This window comes from Stegostoma tigrinum, chromosome 3 (assembly GCF_030684315.1).
Source record: "Stegostoma tigrinum isolate sSteTig4 chromosome 3, sSteTig4.hap1, whole genome shotgun sequence".
Lineage (NCBI taxonomy): Eukaryota > Metazoa > Chordata > Chondrichthyes > Orectolobiformes > Stegostomatidae > Stegostoma > Stegostoma tigrinum.
The window spans coordinates 38900332-38914740 of NC_081356.1; the positions used below are offsets into that span (position 1 = coordinate 38900332).

The 14409-nt window shown below is 40.5% G+C and overlaps 1 protein-coding gene across 3 annotated transcripts in view; it reads left to right on the plus strand.

Annotated features, from left to right (window-relative positions):
* chrna8 (cholinergic receptor, nicotinic, alpha 8) overlaps nt 1-8369 on the plus strand; it is a 186863-nt gene extending 178494 nt beyond the window's left edge. For all 3 annotated transcript variants that reach the window (XM_059644485.1, XM_059644487.1, XM_059644486.1), the window contains one exon: nt 4393-8369. In XM_059644485.1, the coding sequence (XP_059500468.1) occupies nt 4393-4911 (519 nt within the window). In that variant the 3' untranslated portion in view covers nt 4912-8369. The remainder of the gene's footprint in view (nt 1-4392) is intronic.
* The last annotated feature ends 6040 nt before the right edge of the window (nt 8370-14409 follow it).

Below are 14409 nucleotides of genomic sequence, written 5' to 3' on the forward strand. Positions count from 1 at the left end.
GCACTTTGTATGGCGTGATCCACCTGTACTGCACGCAAAACAAAACTTTTCACTGTACCTAGGTACATGTGACAGTAATAAATCAAATCAAATAACAATGTTTAACTATTTAATGTAATGTATTTAACTTTTTAATGAAAGATGTAACTCGTACCTAATTGTTAACAAAGAATAAACCAAATCTTATTCAGATAAAACTCTCACCTTGTTATGACTTGACCGAGGTTATTCTGCTACCATTGTAAACTAAGTAGGCTTTAGACCTAGTCAAGGGAGGAGGAAAGGTATCAGCACCTTTCCACTCAAAATATGACATGGTGATTAGTAACAGACATTGTTGCTTAACACACAAAAATTCATTGGACCTAAAGGAAGAAATTTGTAGAAGACCAAATAAGTTTACAGCTTTAAAGAATTTACTACTTTAAGAAATATTCAGACAGATGCTACTGCAAACACCTGAACAAATGTGTAGGCAGTGTGGATGGACCAATCATGGAAAAAAACATTTCAAGCTCAAAGCCTTGACTATGATTGGTAAGAAGTGCTGAAGAAGCATCGTGGTCTAGAACAGCTAGTCCACTTAACAGTTACAGATTCGATTGGGAAATGAGAATCGGTGAAAGCAATCTCAGTAGTTCAGCTGCAAGTTCATGCGTTGCAGCTCCACAAATAAAATCTGTTGGGCGAGGGAGTAATTAAAAGCACAAGAAAACCCAGAGAGAAGTGTGAAAATGCAAACATGAGTGCTTAGAGCTCACAACTGTTGCTGCAGTAGACAATGGGCATCATGGGCCATGGAGCCAGTGGGGATATCACAGTCTATAGAAGTATTTTACATGGAGGTAATGGGAACTGCAGATGCTGGAGAATCCGAGATAACAAAGTGTGAAGCTGGATGAACACAGCAGGCCATGCAGCATCAATTAATGTGACAAAGGAAACAGTTTAAAAGCTAAAGCATACAGGGTTATAAAAAAGATTATTAGAAGCTGGAAAACCTTCAAGTTATTTGCAAAAATATGGGAACATCCCCCCTGCCCCATAAGTAGCACAGAGATACTGCTTTACAATATAACAAAATTTAAAGCACTAACATAAGGAAAAGAGCATTGCCAAACTTTGTGATTCAACAGCGTTGAGACAGGGAAAGCACATAGCTTTGCTATTTACAGAAGTGAAAGTCTTCAAGGGCAAGAGATTACATTAGCATTGAGATACTGCAGAATGTAAAAGAAAGAAGAACAATTAATCACATTAGGAAAATACAGCAGGAGGAATAATAATAACTGAAAGATTTAATATCAGAAATGGATTGAATAGAACACAAGTGTGAACATCTAGAAGAAGAGGTGGAGGAGCTTCAGTTATTAAAGATAAATCTGACAAATGAGGACAGTTTTCTCCAGAGAAGTAAAGAATACTGAGAGGAGATTGAGGTATTAAAATCATGTAGGGTCTGAACAGAATCAATAAGGAGAAACTTGTGAAAGGATCTAGAACCATAGAGCACAGGTTTAATGGAATCTGAAATGACTTAATCTGGATAACATTAGACAATGTTCTATATTAGAATTATCAGTTATGCTTCTAAACTCAACATTCCAGTTGCAGTACTTACTACCACATAACCTTGGTATTGAAGCTCCATGACTCTCAACTCACCTACCAATCAAACTGTTATGCTAAAGGAGAGTTACAAATAATCTCAGTTAGTAATAGCAATGGGCCAATAAAACTTCAGATCTGATTAAAGTAATGTTACTTATCTAACATCTAACTACATTCCTTTCCCAGCAGTGACATTTTAGAACATAAACAAAGGACTGAAGAATCTGAGATAACAAGGTGTAGAGCTGGATGAACACAGCAGGCCAAGCAGCATCAGAGGAACAGGAAAGCTGACGTTTCAGGTCTGAACTCCTCTTCAGAAAGAATTCCATTTTCTGAAGAAGGGTCTAGGCCCAAAACGTCAGCTTTTCTGCTCCTCTGATGCTGGTCGGCCTGCTGTGTTCATCCAGCTCTACACCTTGTTATCTCAGATTCTCCAGCATCTGCAGCTCCCACTATACTGGAGAAACTCAGCGGGTCTCGCAGCATCTGTGGAGAGAGAAGCAGGAGTTATGCAAACGTTCAATGTGACTCTACATAACTAGTCTTTTAACAAAGATTCCAATGGAGATAACAAATCAGGAAAGATGTGAAGTGGTTGTGATTCAGTATCACCCATTGTTAGATCACACATTTTCCAACAGGAATCCTAGTCTGGTGGTTGGTGGTAGGTGTCAGGTAACCTTTATTGCAGTTTACAGCTCAGTTACAGAATACAGCAAAAGATGCACAGCCAGCCCAGCTCATCCCCGCCTCCCTAAGCTATTCTTCCTCTTACCTATCCCCTCCTCCCACCACAAGCCACACCTCCATTTCCCACCTACTAACCTCATCCCACCTCTTTGACCTGCCGGTCCTCCCCGGACTGACCTACCTCCTCCCCACCTCCCCAGCTATACTCTCTTCTCCACCAATCTTCTCCTCTATCCATCTTTGGTCCGCCTCCCCCTCTCTCCCTATTTATTCCAGTTCCCTCTCCCCATCCCCCTCTCTGATGAAGGGTCTAGGCCCGAAACATCAGCTTTTGTGCTCCTGAGATGCTGCTTGGCTGCTGTGTACATACAGCTTCACACTTTGTTATCTTGGATTCTCCAGCATCTGCAGTTCTCATTATCTCTCTCACACACAAAGCTTCAGGCTATTTTAATTTATATATTTCAAGCTGAGAGTGCACTGCCTGCCCCCTCCCATTAGTATTGGTCAGGAGCACTAGGTTATCCCGTGTCATTGGCTCTTTTGTACAGCATCTTACACATTTCAAGTTTGCTAATCACTGAGCTGGACAGGTTGTGGTCCACCCCCATCCTTCATAATGTTACATCAGACTTTCTTACCTTTCTCCTTGAGGCTTTACACAATGAATACTGTATTCAAGTAACATTTGCCAGCTGTATTGTGTTAACTACAAATCAATTAGATATTTGCCTACAATTTCAGGACATTTTAAATTTCTCATTACAGGTAGTACAAAAGAATATTGATTTTTGATCAGTTTGAACAAAGTTATGTGGTTACACCTAATGTTAGCATTCTTTGGCTAACAAGTTAGGTTTAATGTGTTCATTCAATCCACATTCTAATGTCTGCTAATCTTTATATTCATTCTTCCCGACGGTGAGATGGGGAGCCACTTTTACTGTCTGAAACTGGTTTGAATCTTTTCCTCTAATGCTTTTGGTAATGTTTTTTGTATATAAGTGGATGTATAGCTACTTTGGAATCCACATGTGTAATTATGTCAAAGACCTTAACTCTAACCTACCCTTAAAGTTGTAACAGATTGAATAAATAATTCAAGAGAAACAATTAGTTAGTGTGAAACAATTGCAGCTGCACATTTTATCTGATTTAAGCAACTTTGGTTATAGAGAGTTACTATTGTTCTATTTGCAGAGACTGTATGAAGCAAATATTTTCCCACACGTTCTAACTACTGACAGCCATGTTGTGCTACATTAGCCATGGACAGCAGTCGGCCATTTTGTGCTGCTCAGTGATGGGCAGTCCTAACATCCATTTTACATTTTCAGAAACAAATCCACCCCATCTGAGACAGAACAAAGAGACAAAAAAATCCCTTCAACACAAGAGTGTTTCCTGAAAGAAAGAAATTACTTTGTCAATGCACTGCTTAAATTCAGTCATAATATACAATTTAATAAACTTATAATAAGTAAATTATTGGTGGAAAATTACTTAAACTTTGCTAAGACAAGAATTTGAAGGTTTTCATTTTGCGCTCATCAGAACTGGAGCACAAGAGCCAGACTTGGAAAAAGTTATACAGCATGAGTAAAAGATGCCATTCAGTTGGGCCATCATTGACAAGCAGGTGCAGCAAAAACAGTTACATCGGCAACAGCTTGACCAACCAGAATCTACCTGTCTGGTTTATGATTTAAGATTGATAGTAAACTATTCTTGATGCGTTGCCATATCAGTGATGCCCTGCCAAGCTCACTATACCAATTGAAGTATGAAACTGTACCACTATTGGAGCTGTTATGATCAATAGTACTAATTGAAGAAGAGCAGGGGAATTCTCACCTGTGTCCTGGGCAATATTTACAGCTCAACATCAATGAAACAGTTTATTTGGTTAGGAACACATTTACTGTTTCTGGTAGCTAACTATGCACTAATTGCCTGCTTTGTTTCCTATATTGCGGTACTTCAGATGTATTTAATTGGGTTTAAAATGCTATGAAACTGTCCTGTGGCCGTGGACATTGCATAATAAGTAATAATGAGCATTTTCTTTTCTCCCGGCTTTTCTAACAGTTACGAGTGGTGCTGTTGAACTGGTGTGCTTGGTTTCTTCGGATGAAGAAGCCGGGAGATGGAAAGGGCAGCGTGCCGTGCAGGTATAATCAGCAACAACAAAGCTTCAGCACTGTGGAGATGAGTGGAATACCCAGTCAGCGGTCTGGCAATGGCAACATGATCTATTTTGGCTACCACGCTGTGGAGAACCCCTGCTGCCCTGCCAGTGCTGACCCGGGTATGATGTGCAGTCGGATCACTAGCTCACCTTCCAAGGACAGTGGCTGCGCTCAGAACACCCCTCTGGTCGGAAGCTCCCTGGAGATTGTGAAGATCCTGGAGGAGCTTCAGTTCATCGCCAGGCGCTTTCGGGACCAAGACAAGGGTGAAGCTGTCTGCAGTGAGTGGAAGTTTGCTGCTGCAGTTGTTGACAGATTGTGCTTAGTGGCATTTACAGTGTTTTCTATCATTTGTACATTTGCCATTTTAATGTCAGCCCCTAATTTCATAGAAGCAGTTTCAAAAGATTTTGCATGAGGCTTAATTTGATTCAACAAAATATATTTATTTCTGAACAAGTCTTCAGACGTTAGCAAGACAAAAATACAAGTGCTAAGTAACATCTTTGAACAAAAAGATGTTCAGGAAAGTCATTTCTCAGAAAGTCGAATACAGATCCCTTTCATTCCAATCCTGCAACATTTTTTTCAAAAACATGATGGCATTCATTTTATATTTCCATTTGATGAAGAGACATTTGATGAGAAAAAGTTGCTTTCCCTTAATGGTGCATTTAAATTCTTCCAAATTTTTACATGTGCTTGCATCTTGTTGACATGGCCTGACAATTAAATTACTTGCGAATTAAAAGCTGCCAGGCCATGTCTGGTCCCCACAGTAATTGAAATGGCAACAAGAAACTCAGCAATGTAATTTGGAGACGAAATTTCTTTTTTGCCAAAACAGAAATGGATGCCTGTTTTTCTTTGACATTATTAGGACAAAATAAAATAAACGAGTTTCACTTCTAATGTAATTTTATCAATGCATGATGATTCATGGATAAAAACAAATGTACACCTATTTCTGTTGTATAACGAACCTTTGAACTGAAATGCTTGTAGAAACATATAAAAGACAGGAGCAGATGAAGGCTATTCGGCCTCTTGAGCCTGCTTCACCATTCTTCACGATCATGGCTGATCGTCCAACTCAGTCGCCTAATCCTGCTTTCTCCCCACAACCTTTCATCTCATTCACCCCAAGTGCTGTATCTAGCCACCTCCAGACTGCATTCTGTGTTTTGGCATCAACTGCTTCCTGGGGTAATGAATTCCACAGGCTCACCACTCTTTGGGTGAATAAGTATCTCTTCATCTCAGTCCTAAATTGTCAATTCTGAATCCTGACTGTGAACTGTGGTTCTGGACACACCCACCATCAAGAACATCCTCCCTGTAGCCACCCTGTCTAGTCCTGTTAGAATTTTATAAGTCTCTGTGAGAACCCCCTCATTCGTTTGAACTCTAGCAAAAACAATCCCAAACTAGTCAACCTCTCCTCATAGGTCAGACCTGCCATCCCCGGAGTCAGCCTGGTAAATCTTTGCTGCACTCTCGAGAGAGAGAGAGAGAGAGAGAGAGAGAGAGTGAGAGAGAGAGCAAGTGCATCATTCCTCAGAAAAGGAGACCAAAACTGCACACTGTATTTTAGGTGTGGCCTCACCAAGGCCCAGTATAACTGCAACAACACATCCCTGTTGTACTCGAAACCTCTCACCTTGAAGGCCAACATACTGTTTGTTTTCCTTACCGCCTGCTGTACCTGCGCTCTTACCTGCAGCAACTGGTGCACTAGGACACCCAGGTCCCGCTGCACACTCCCCTCTCCCAATTTACAGCCGTGATTTATAAAACAAGGAAAAAAATGTTCCGTGACACTGGGAAAAGGGAAATACAAAACTGAACGCACATATTTCCAACATAGTCCCTTTCTTCCAAGAGTCTGTCCTTTGTTAATGTTTGGTCATGTGAGCAGGGAAATAGTTAAATATTAATACATTTAAAACAATAAGTATTTAAGAGCTGGTTTCACTGGTGGTAGTCGTGACCAGCAGTGGGTTTTTCCACGAGAAGAACCTGTAATTTGTATGTGATGCTTATGTTGGAGCAACTCGGGAGTTTAATGCAGTAATTAAGACCAGCTGGGACTAATCATGACTGGTATGATGTGGTAAGACTTAAAACAATATTCCATGGAGAGAAACTCTGATTAAAATTGTAGGATGAACTGCACCACATAGAATATTATGGGAGGCTTAACAAATTATACACTGAATGTGGACTGCAACTTGTACATGGATTGAGTACCACTGTATATATACTAAAACAAAACCTCATCTTGTAAATTGTTGTGAACGATCACTTCTCATATCAAACAAAAGGAAGAAAGACTTCTTTTTGGTGACTTGTTCAATATAAATTCCTCAACCAATGTCTCTCGAAAGAGTAACAAAAACATAAGTTGCTGGTAAAGCTCAGCACGTCTGGCAGTATCTGTGACAAAAATTCAGAGTTAGCGTTTCAGGTCCAGTGACCCTTCCTCACCAGACCAAAAACATCAACTTTGATTGTTCTTCACGGATACTGGCAGAGCTGCTGAGCTATTCCAGCAACTTCATTTTTGTTCTTGATTTACAGCATCCACGGTTCTTTCTTTTATACTAGAAAGTGTTACCTGCTCATTATTTGAGGCGCTTTACTGCTTACAGTCTGACTGTTGGATTTCCAACATTCCAATAATGATTACGCTTTAGGAATACTTTATTGGCTGTGAGGCATGTTAAGACACAGAGAGTTTGTACAAGGCTCGATATAACTACAAGTTCTTTCTTCCTTTCCAATAACTATCATTAGGTAAAATGTATGGGAAAGAAACAAATTATTCAGTCTATCTACTTTGTGCTGGCATTTTAACATTATGCAAGTTGCCTTGCACTTTACATCTGTAACATTTTTAGCACATCTACCTATTCCAATCTCCCTCATGCATGTGTCTAGCTTTTTCGCAAGGCCATCTACGCTGCTTGCTTCAGCTACTCCACGTGGTAGCATGATACATGTTCTAACTACTTATGTGGCAAGATATTGTTTCACACCATTTGAAAAACATGCAGCTTGATTCAGCATATTCCTTTTTTCCTCAAAAGCCTGGAAAAGAACTGTTACTCAAACCAAAGGATTCAAGTTAGAAAGAAATGTATTTTGTGGATGAATGAGCAACAGATGGGATGGAAAAGAGTTGTGTTGGGCTATAAAAGCACATTTGTGAATTGTGTCTTCAGCTCTTTTGCAAAATTTCTTGCACCTAGAAGGTAAAAGACCTTCAGTTACTTATGGAGTTATGGTCCTATTTATTAGTAATGACCAATATGTAAATGCTAGTTTATGCTTCTGCAACAGGAGTGAGCTGTGTTTCGGGCACTCAGTGCTTTGCTGAAAATCTGAACTTTGATTTTGATCTGTTATTTAAGGATATTAAAAAAATTGAAGTGCATATATTTGCACAAGGTGATGTACAAAGGCACTTGACTGTTTGCAGGGTCAATAAAACCTCATGCTACTGATCAAATATATTTGTTACTGCTCCAATAATAAGTCTGGTCAGCTGTGACATCTATCAAAAATAATGCCATAATTAGTTCTTGCTATCTGGCCGTTAGTATTAAAGTGTTTCTCTTGCAATGTATACTTTATTTGATCAGTTATTTGAATTAAATTATGCTCTGAGGAAAACCCAGATGTCCATTCATTTAATGGTTGCTGTTGTATTCCAGACTAAATGTCTTTAACCACTTAACAGCTGCTTGAGTTGTGTTACCTATTAGTCGTTACCTTGACTTGTGTGTTCCCTCTCAACTTCAATCAAGTTTGTGTGCTGACCTGAGATAATGGGAACTGCAGATGCTGGAGAATCCAAGATAACAAAGTGTGAAGCTGGATGAACACCGCAGGCCAAGCAGCATCTTAGGAGCACAAAAGCTGACGTTTCGGGTCTCTGATGAAGGGTCTAGGCCCGAAACGTCAGCTTTTGTGCTCCTAAGATGCTGCTTGGCCTGCTGTGTTCATCCAGCCCCACACTTTGTTATCTTGTGTGCTAACCTGGTTTCATTATGATCACCTGCGTGATATTTAAATTCTTTGCATACCCAGATGACCTGCTATACCTTTTGGTGTTTAGATTTCTGGGAAGTATACAGGGAGTTTCGTGTATTTGGCAGTCTTTCTATCCATATCCCAACTGATGTGATTGTATCTGGATATAATACAAAAGCTTTACATAGTTATATAACTTACCATAAATATGTGCTTTGTTAATTTTATTTGGTTCCTCTGATCTGGCTCAAATGATATTTGTTTTCTGAGATGTTATGGTGTTGTAACAACTTGATTTAAGTAACAGTCTGAGGTAGAGGTTTAAAAAATGGCTGCTTTTCTTAATGACCAGTAAGTCATTTCCAACATGAACTGAAAACACAAAGTTCTAGAAGAACTCAGCTGGTCTTGCAAACTCCACGAAGAAAGAAACAGACCAGTCTGATTGTCATTCAGGACTGATATGAAAAATCTAACAAATATAAGTAATTTCTTAGATTTGTTGAGTGTTTCTTGTATCTGATAAACAGAAGTTAAATGTAGCAGTGAATTTCATTTGTGTTTGGTCCATCATTCGTTCAAAGTCCAATTAAAATAATTGCTAGAGCTGCTTAATGTTTCAGGTAAATATAAACAAGAATTTGAATAATTGAGTATTTGTACGTAGCAGTTAGAACAGAACTCAGATCCACCAAATATCTTGTGTGATATGAGTACTCCAGGAATGTTAATGTGTGTGATGTATCGTAATTCATGCCTATTAATAATTATTTGTAATTGTATGTATCACTGTTCATAATTGCATGTAATATTAACTATAGATGTATGTGTACTAGCCTCCCCATTCAGATTGACACAGAGCACATTACCATATCAGATTACATTCCATTCAAAGGTGCAGTCATGCATAACGTGCTGTGTACACAGCTTAATTTAACAAGGCGACATAAATACCACAGGATAAAACATTTTTACACCTTCTTACCAAAAGTAGCACTTTTCATATTAAAACCTAGCCTTGAATAGGTGCAATCCCCAAACCCTTTACTCTAAGAGATTTTCTGATGAAGGGTCGAGGCCCGAAACGTCAGCTTTCGTGCTTCTAAGATGCTGCTTGGCCTGCTGTGTTCATCCAGCTTCACACTTTGTTATCCCTTTACTCTAAACCAGTTTCCAATCAGCATGCCTCTAAGAATCTTTCGAAGGTAACAGTAGGATAAGCTCTCTTCTTTAAAAGCAAAATGTCACTTTTTTGCAGAATTTATTGTATTAGATTAAGCGTATTATAATTTCTAGGTGACAGGATTTATCTTGCCTCAAGTTTTTATTCAATGTCATTTACATAAGCAACTTTTAACCTATTAATGAAACTAACAGCACCATATCCAGAACCATGCGACTTTAAGTGAATGAAGGTATGAATGAAACTCTACAGCACTACTGTAACAGACAAGTGACTGTGAAACTGAATGAATAGGGGATAGTAAACAAAAGTCATAGACAGCCGCACCTCATAGAAATCCACCTTTTATTTAACACACAAATACATTTTTACCAACATTCTAACTTTAGAAATAACAGGACTAACACCTTTTGAATTATGCAAGAACATTCTAACCTCATTAGAATAACTGGTAACACTTAACAACTGTTTAAACCATCTCCGATTTCCTGCAGGTCAGATTTCTGTACAATAGCCATTACTTAGCACTCAAGTGTTAGAATGTTGATGCATGCACAAACTATGTACAAATGAGGCTATTTGTGAGCTATGATTTTGGGATTTTATTTTCGCCTCACATCGTGCTGTTGTGAATGTGCAATAAAGAGGTTGTTTTCGCCACTCACTGATCCTAGTCGTCTGGTTCTTTGAACATGATCTCAAGTGGAATGATTACCACGTACAGTAGCCAAAATCTCTTCATTCTGACAGGATTGTGATGGTTTATTATACAAAGGAAACATGAAATGGCAAAAGAATAATTTAATGTATCAAGAGCACTTAACAGATAATTGAGTAAATTTTATGCTTGGAAATTGAACTTTGCACCTCATTCCCATATTTATATCATAATTATATCGGGTTACCAATTGGAAACATTAGGTTGGTCTCTAAAACATGGAAGACATCAGCTCTCAAAATCACATGGCTTTCTTAAAGTCAAATTCACGACCAATTCAGCTTGTTAACAGTGTAGTCATCCATAATTTCATAGAGATAGTAGGAACTGCAGATGCAGATGCTGGAGAATCTGAGATAACAAGATGTGGAGCTGGATGAACACAGCAGGCCAAGCAGCATCAGACGAGCAGGAAAGCTGACGTTTTGGGCCTAGACCCTTCTTCAGAAATGGGGGAGGGGGAAGGGGGTTCTGAAAAAAATAGGGAGAGAGGCGGAGGCGGATAGCTGATGGATAGAGGAGAAGATAGGCGGAGAGGCGACAGACTGATCAAGGAGGCGAGGATGGAACCAGTGAAGGTGAGTGTAGGTAGGGAGGAGATAGGTCAGTCCAGTGAGGATGGACAAGTCAAGGGGGCGGGATGAGGTTAGTAGGTAGAAGGTGGGGGTGGGGCTTGACATGGGAATAGGGGTTGGCATTTTTGCAGGAAGGTGGGTGGGAGGAGGAGTATTCTAGGTAGCTGTGGGAGTCGGTGGGCTTGAAATGGATATCGGTTTCTGGGTGGTTGCTGCAGTTGGAGACAGAGGTCCAGGAAGGTGAGAGAGGTATTAGAGATGGCCCAGGTGAACTTAAGGTTGGGGTGGAAGGTGTTGGTGAAATGGGTGAAGTGTTCGACCTCCATTTTCTTCCCGTCAGTCCAGGAACTCCTTACCTATGTCTGTGACACCACCCACGACCTCCATCTCCTCCAGAACTTAGAATTCCCTGGTCCCCAACACCTCATCTTTACCAAGGACGTCCAGTCCTTATACACCTGTATTCCCCATACAGATGGCCTAAAGGCCCTCTGCTTCTGCCTATCCTGCAGGCTCGACCAGTCTCCTTCCACTGACACCCTCATCCTCTTAGCCAAACTAATCCTCACCATCAACAAATTCTCTTTCAATTCCTCCCACTTCCTACAGACAAAGCGGGTGGCCATGGGTACCCGCATGGGCCCAAGCTATGCCTGCCTCTTTGTAGCTTACATGGAACAGTCCCTCTTCCGCACCTACACAGGCCCCAAACCCCACCGCTTCCTCCATTACATTGATGACTGTATCGGCGCCGCCTCATGCTCCCACAAGGAGCTCAAACAGTTCGTCCACTTCACCAACACCTTCCACCTCAACCTTAACTTCACCTGGACCATCTCTAATACGTCTCTCTCCTTCCTGGACTCTGTCTCCATCTCGGGCAACCACCTAGAAACCAATATCCATTTCAAGCTAATCTCATCCTGCCCTCTTGACCTGTCCAACCTCCCTGGACTGACCTATCTCCTCCCTACCACCCCACCTACACTCACCTTTACTGGATCCATCCCCGCCTCCTTGACTGGTCTGTCTCCTCTCCACCTATATTCTGCTTTTTCCATCTTCTATCTGCCTCCCCCTCTCTCCCTATTTATTTCAGAACCCCCTTCCCCTCCCCATTTCTAATGAAGGGTCTAGGTCCAAAGCATCCATAATTTTATGTTGTGATCTGGATTTTTCAGACATTGATCCAAAAATATTGAGGAATCTTTTAAGCAACTAAAATGAGGCAGCACTTGGGACAGACAAGGCCAGCCACCAGGAGCATGGTGGAGGTAAGGAAGGCGGCAGTGTCTGCGTGATCTTTAATGAGAATCTCAACAAAAAATTTTACACCTTTAAAATGATCAATAAAGACTAATTCTGAGAGCAAAGGGTCTTCGTAATTCTCGCTTTGATTGTGGCTCTCCCCTTCGGCTATTTGGCCTGAGGTAAGAATGACTGCCATTGATATCCAGAGGGCAGCATGGTGGCTCAGTGGTTACCATTGCTGTCTCACAGCATCCGGGATCCAAGTTTGATCCCAACCTTGGCCGATGTTTGTGTGGAGTTTGCATATTCTCCCCGTGTCTGTGTGGGTTTCCTCTGGGTACTCTGCTTTCCTCCCACGGTCCAGAGATATGCTTATTAGGTGGTTTGGCGGTGCCAAATTGCTCAAAGTGACCAGGGATGTGTAGGTTAGATGAATTAGCCATGGGAACTGCAGGGTTACAGGGATAAGGTAGGGGAGTGAGTTTGGGTGGGATGTTCTTCAGAGTTGGTGTGGACTTGTTGGGCTGAATGGGATTCTAGTCTATAGTCTATAGACATCAACGCAGCATTTGACAGAGTATGATAGCAAGGAGCCTGAGCAAATCTAATATTACCATTGCTGAATTCCTCCACTATCAAAATCCTAGGCATCACATTGACCAGAGACTGAACGTGACCAGCAACTTGAATATATGTCTAAAAGAGTAGGTCAGAGGCTAGGAATTCTACAATAAGTAACTCACTCCCTGACTCCCTGGTGCTTACCTATCAACTACAAGGCATAATTCAGGATTTTTTTTTAGAATTAGTTTTTTATTGTATTAGAAGCATGTGACATTACAAATCATGGATTTCAATATCACTGATGTTCATAGATAAAATCCAAAGGCAGTTCAAGTGTTACATTAACACAAATTCATTTTGGATACATTGCACTTCAACATGCAAAACATGTTTATTTTCCCTGAGTTCAGTCAAGTCTTGTGATCAACCTTTCAGCTTTCGACATACCATAACTGTAGATTCATACAGCACAGAAGAAAGGCCAGTATGCAAACATTTTTCAGGTTATGAACCCAAGCTGAAATTGTTACAAATTCTTTGAAATTTGCTCCTAGATCAAGATGTAATCTGATGGCTGAGCAAATAATACTTAAACTTAAAAGTATCAACATATTAAAATCCATAGAGCTATCCTGCCACAATCATAGCAATATCACTATCATTAATACAAACATTGAAGGCTGATGCATAACAAACAAGAGTGCAACAGAGTTGGCAAAGAGAAAGTGTGTCATTTGTAAAGGTTAAATCTATCTTGAAAATGACATTTTAAAATGATTATCAGATGTTTTCTTTAAAAGACTTAAAGGACAGCACTTTTAAACACCTTGACGCTTATGCCTGCTCACTTTGACAAGTAAATCTGATAGTTTTGACATATACCTTTCACAGATATGTTGATTGTTTCAATAAGCTTTTATTGATGGCTGTATGTAAACCTGTCATGATGAGTAATGAGATGTGAGGCTGGATGAACACAGCAGGCCAAGCAGCATCTCAGGAGCACAAAAGCCGACGCCTCGGACCCAGACCCTTCATCAGAGAGCTCTCTGATGAAGGGTCTGGGCCCGAGGCGTCGGCTTTTGTGCTCCTGAGATGCTGCTTGGCCTGCTGTGTTCATCCAGCCTCACATTTTGTTATCTTGGATTCTCCAGCATCTGCAGTTCCCATTATCTATGATGAGTAATGATATTTTTTTAAGAATTCCAAGGTCACCTTACCTCTTCCATGGAACACTTGACCACCCCTAAATGTGTCTTGAAATCACATCCAAAAGAACCCTTGCTATTCCGCCTATTTTGAGCAGATCTCCTAATATTACATGTTTCATGTTAAGGAATGTAAAATTAGATTTGAGTGAAGGTGGCTAATGCTTTAAACAATGGCTGCCTCTGCAAACGTACATGTGTGCGAAACTCAGCTGCCCACATGAAAATTGGAAATGCCATGTTTGCGAATGGGACTGAGGACATCCAAATACCTGCACTCTTTTTCTCTGACTCTCTGATCATAGTAAAAATCTGGGCTGTACCGTCGTTACACGCAGGGGGCCCCATTTGGCCCGTCAACTGCATGCTGACTCCAAAGTAA